At 38.9% G+C, this 4,683-nt stretch overlaps 1 protein-coding gene across 1 annotated transcript; it reads left to right on the top strand.

Annotated features, from left to right (window-relative positions):
* The first annotated feature begins 466 nt into the window (after window positions 1–466).
* LOC147576687 (olfactory receptor 2D3-like) lies at window positions 467–2,033 on the top strand. The gene has a single exon (XM_086679409.1). It carries the CDS (start codon window positions 890–892, stop codon window positions 1,811–1,813), a length of 924 nt encoding a protein of 307 aa, XP_086535535.1. The 5' UTR covers window positions 467–889; the 3' UTR covers window positions 1,814–2,033.
* The last annotated feature ends 2,650 nt before the right edge of the window (window positions 2,034–4,683 follow it).

Raw genomic sequence — 4,683 nt, 5'->3', positions numbered from 1 at the left:
GAAATATTGATACAAGGGCCAGGATTATGATCCATGGGTGTATATTTTTCTTTTCTTCCTTTACCTTGTTTGGATTGCTACTTTAGAAGCCTCTTTTAAAAATGCTATGGAAGGGGTGCCTGGGTGATTCAGGTGGTTAAGCATCTGACTCTTGACTTTGGCTCAAGTCATGATCTCACAGTTGGTGAGATTGAGCCCCACATCAGCCTGTATGCTGACAGCCAGAGTCTGCTGGGGATTCTTCTCTTTCCTCTCTCTCTGCTCCACCCACCATCCCCACTGCTCACACATTCTCTCTCTGTCTCAAAATAAATAAACATTAAAAAAATAAAAAATAAAGATGCTACGGAAAAAAAGCCAGAACTAACAGCTGCAGTTTATCTGTTGGCTTTGAAACCATATTTGAAACTCCTACTCTATTATGAACAAATTTATTATTGACCTCTGTGTTTTGATTTTGAATTATAAAAGCAAAAGTGGTTTTATTGACTAAACAAATTCACCTCATTCTCAGACGGCTAATCCAGGTAAATACAAAATATTTATTAAGAAGAAAAAAATTAAATTGATCCAAAGACAATTCCCCGATAAAACTTCACGGTAATTTAGCAATATGTAAGTATGTTGATATCAGGATTAGTTGAGAAACCATGTCAAGTAGGATAGTCAGCCTACCAAATGGATCAAGCAAAGAAAGATGTGCTTAAAAACTATGTAACAGCAATATGCATCCTAATGCCAACTGGCACCTACCAGGAAGCATCTGAAAACAAATAGTCCAACAAGGTGCACTTGTTATCATTGTGCTTGTTTATAAAGATTGTGAAAACTGAACATTCAGAATGCATGTGTTTTCTTTCTGATGACAGGTAAACAGGAATAAACATTAATGGGAGAAGGAAACCAAACTTCTGTGGCTGAATTTATCTTGCTGGGACTTTCACGGGATCCAAAGGTCCAGATCCTGCTGTTCTGTGTTTTCCTTACCATTTACCTTCTCTCTATGTTTGGAAACCTGCTTATAATAATCCTCATTCAAAGTGACTCTCGACTTCACACTCCCATGTACTTTTTCCTCAAAAACTTGTCCTTTGCTGACCTCTGTTTCTCTACAAGCATTGTTCCTCAGATGTTGGTCCACTTCCTCGTAAAAAGGAAAACCATTTCCTTTGCTGGATGCTCACTGCAGATAATTGTCTTCCTTTTAGCAGGGTGTACAGAGTGTGCACTTCTGGCAGTGATGTCCTATGACCGCTATGTGGCTGTCTGCAAGCCCCTGCATTATTCCACTGTCATGACCCAGAGGGTTTGTGTCCAGTTGGCCATAGTGTCTTGGATCAGTGGGGCATTTGTATGTTCAGTGGACAGTGCATTTACACTGTGTCTCCCCTACCAGGGACAGAATATAATTAATCATTATTTTTGTGAACCTCCTGCACTCCTGAAGCTGGCTTCAGCAGACACCTACAATGCTGAGATGGCTCTCTTTTCAATGGGTGTGATTATCCTCTTAGCACCTCTCTCCCTCATCCTTGTCTCCTACTGGCATATTATCTCAACAGTGATTCAGATGCAGTCAGAGGAGGGGAGGCTCAAGGTCTTTTCTACCTGTGGCTCTCATCTCACTGTTGTGGTTCTCTACTATGGCTCTGGAATATTTGCCTACATGAGACCCAATTCCAAGACAATGAATGAAAAGGATCAGGTCATCTCTGTGTTCTATTCAGTTATGACTTCCATGTTGAACCCCATAATTTATAGCCTGAGGAACAAGGACGTGAAGGGTGCTCTCAGGAGGCTGGTTGGAAGATAGTCTGCCTTCAGAGGCAGTGATTTCTGACATTTTTCTTAAGCACTTGGAAGATTATGACTGACAACAATAGCTCTACTACTATCCTTGTCCTTTCTTTCCCTCGCTTTATATGCTCCAGTTGACTTTTCTTCTCCACACATATTCATTAAATGCCTATTCCGTGCAAGCATTGTGTCTAGAACCTCACAATATGTAAAACTTCGTGTCTTCCTTAAAAGATTTCCTTACCTCTGGGACAACAGAGTCATGTTCTGTCTTGTACTCTTTTGTTTTCTTATGGTCTCTTTTTATAGTTCTTTCCTGAGGGAAATATTTTCCTAGCAAAGTAAACTCACCGTTGAAATGTTGGACCAAGGGAAAAAATGGATTAATCTCCCTGAACATATCTAGCATCCTTCACCTATTAATGAGCTGGGAAACCCAAGTTGTCATACAGTCACCTGTGGGCTTGCTGAGGTTCTGTTTCCACGTTTCTGACTAAATCAACAGTGACTGGTTAAAAAGTCAGCATTCTTTTCAGACGTAAGGATGTCTTATGAGATATACCCATAGATGCATTACCTCAAACTGCCTTTTTTCCAGTTAAAAGTGATTGAATCCTATAGTGTTTCTGTAACTTTCAGGCCCTCCTTGGCAATGAATTTAACTGTACTGCATGATGACCCTTTCTAAAGCATTCCTTTCTTCTTTCTCTTTTCTCCTTCCTCCATTTTTTTGTGGATGATTTTGTGCATAGTGTGTACAGGTATGAAAGAGTGTGCAAGTATGTACAGTTGTCTGCATGTGTATGTGTGTCTGTTGTCTGTGACATGTAAGCTTGACTACGTAGAATTCTCTACCAATATTATTGAATCGGATTTCTTCTCACCCCTTTACTAAGTACTATATTATCTTAGGTCAGTCTCACCTGTCCCCTAATTATTTTCCATGCCCTCCTCAGTTTTGTAGCTGTCTGCTACAATGAGTAGCAGAATAAGTTTGAGAGTGATTTCAAATTTATCACTTTGTTCTGGAGGGAGTAGAGAATACAGGTGAATTCAACCTCAGAAAATAAAAGTAAATGTTTCCTTTTTTGATTATGAAAGGAATAATGTAAGAGTATTAAAAAACAAAATCACACATAATTCCCCCTCAAGGAATAAGTCCTGTCAACATGTCAATTTTATCCTTTCAGAATTCTCTCTTTCTCTCTCTCTCTCCCTCTCTCTCTCTCTCTCTATCTCTATCTCTATCTCTTTCTCAAGAATGCATGCAGTGTTGGCGAGGTAATAAAAATTAAAATTGCTTCATGTACGTGAAGAACTTGAATAAGTCTCATTGCTTTGAATGGGGTTTCTTTTTCCTGATACATTTCACTAACCCCCAGTGAAAAGAATCTGAATAAAGATCCTGCCAACCTTCTTCCTAATGGATATGAATGTGTAGAAGACTCTTAGCCCAGAAGGTTAGAGGACAATAGCATAATATTTAAACCAATTATAGAAAGTTTGGGGTTTGATAATAGGGGCAGGAGCTCCAAAATGTCATTACAAGATTTGGTACTAAAAGTGGCTGGTGTGAACCACCACCAGAAATATTTTGGACAGGAAAAATTAATCACCGAATTAAGGTGAGATTGGCAAATTGGGGCTGGGTAGAAGGAAAGAAAAGAGAGAAAAGACAAAGTAAAAGACGTAAGTCCAAGATCTAGGTGTCAGTAGGTTTGGTTTCTCCTGAGTCCTCTCTACTTAGTTTGCATATGGCAAGCTTTTCTCTGTGTCCTCACGGGGCCTTTCCTCTGTGTACTTGTACCCCACATATCTCTTTGGGTGTGCAAATTTCCTTTTCTTATAAGGACGCCCCTCAAATTAGATGAGGGCCCACCATAATGACAAAGTTTAACCTAATCACATCTTTAAAGGCCCTATCTTCATTAGCTGGTCACATATGACTCCCCCTTAATAGTTTTTCCTCTGTTGGGAGGTCGCTTTTAAGCCTACCAAGTGGTTCTATTGGCCTGAGTCCCTTTTACAGAGACTTGGCTAATTCTCTTCCATAGGATTCACATATGGCCAAGTGGAGTCATGCTTGTTTCTATTTCGTTAAATTCTGGGAGTGTGGAATGCTGTCTCTTCTCTTCAACCAGGGAGACTATACCAGTCCATAATTGACCTTTAGATTTTTTATTTGTGAAGAAGGTACTTGTTCTAACATTAATCAAATTCCAGATTAGACACAAAAGTACTTTTGAAGCTCTTGTCACTTGAGGTGAGGGGAAGCACCTTATTTTCTCATGGAAGGAAGAGTAAAAATATCTTCAAAGTATTCCTCTCCACTAGCTTCCAACTATCTCTATTTTCATATCATAGTAGGGTTTAAGGTTTATTGCCTATAAATCATCTATTCATCACTTCCATATAAGTTTTCCCTAATGTTTGGAATTTGGAGGTACATGAAAAATGCCTCCATGGATTTTAGATAATATTTCTGTTCTATTAAATTAGTATACATGCAATAATCTAGCTGAAATTCTAGGAAATTCAGTCAGTCAAGTAGTACCATTTAAAAATAATGTACCGTGTTACATTTATTTACTCTCCATGACACTCATTATTCAACCATTTTTTAAATCTCTTCATCATTTTGTACATTCTAGTAAGTTTAAGACTATACCTTTGAGCAATGTCATTTATCTTAAATATTATTGTCTTACAATATAGCAGTTAGGTCAATGCCTTCCACATATGCTTGTGACCCTTATCGTTTCAGGGCAGTTTGACTTCCACTAGCGACTATAAGAATCTTTTGCATCCAGACTTTCTTTGGCCGATATGCCAGTTCTGCTCACATGCCCAGAAGGCCTGTGGCCCAGGGAATTAATGTCCCCTGCA

Source organism: Puma concolor, chromosome D1, assembly GCF_028749965.1.
Source record: "Puma concolor isolate L17-30 chromosome D1, mPumCon1.1.hap2, whole genome shotgun sequence".
Taxonomy (NCBI): Eukaryota; Metazoa; Chordata; class Mammalia; order Carnivora; family Felidae; genus Puma; species Puma concolor.
Note: the sequence above shows the minus strand (reverse complement) of the source record. Positions and strands in the feature narration are given on the sequence as shown.

What these genes read in the sequence shown, in the direction of transcription:
- LOC147576687 (XM_086679409.1), top strand. Translation starts at nt 890, where the DNA reads ATGGGAGAAGGAAACCAAACTTCTGTGGCTGAATTTATCTTGCTGGGA.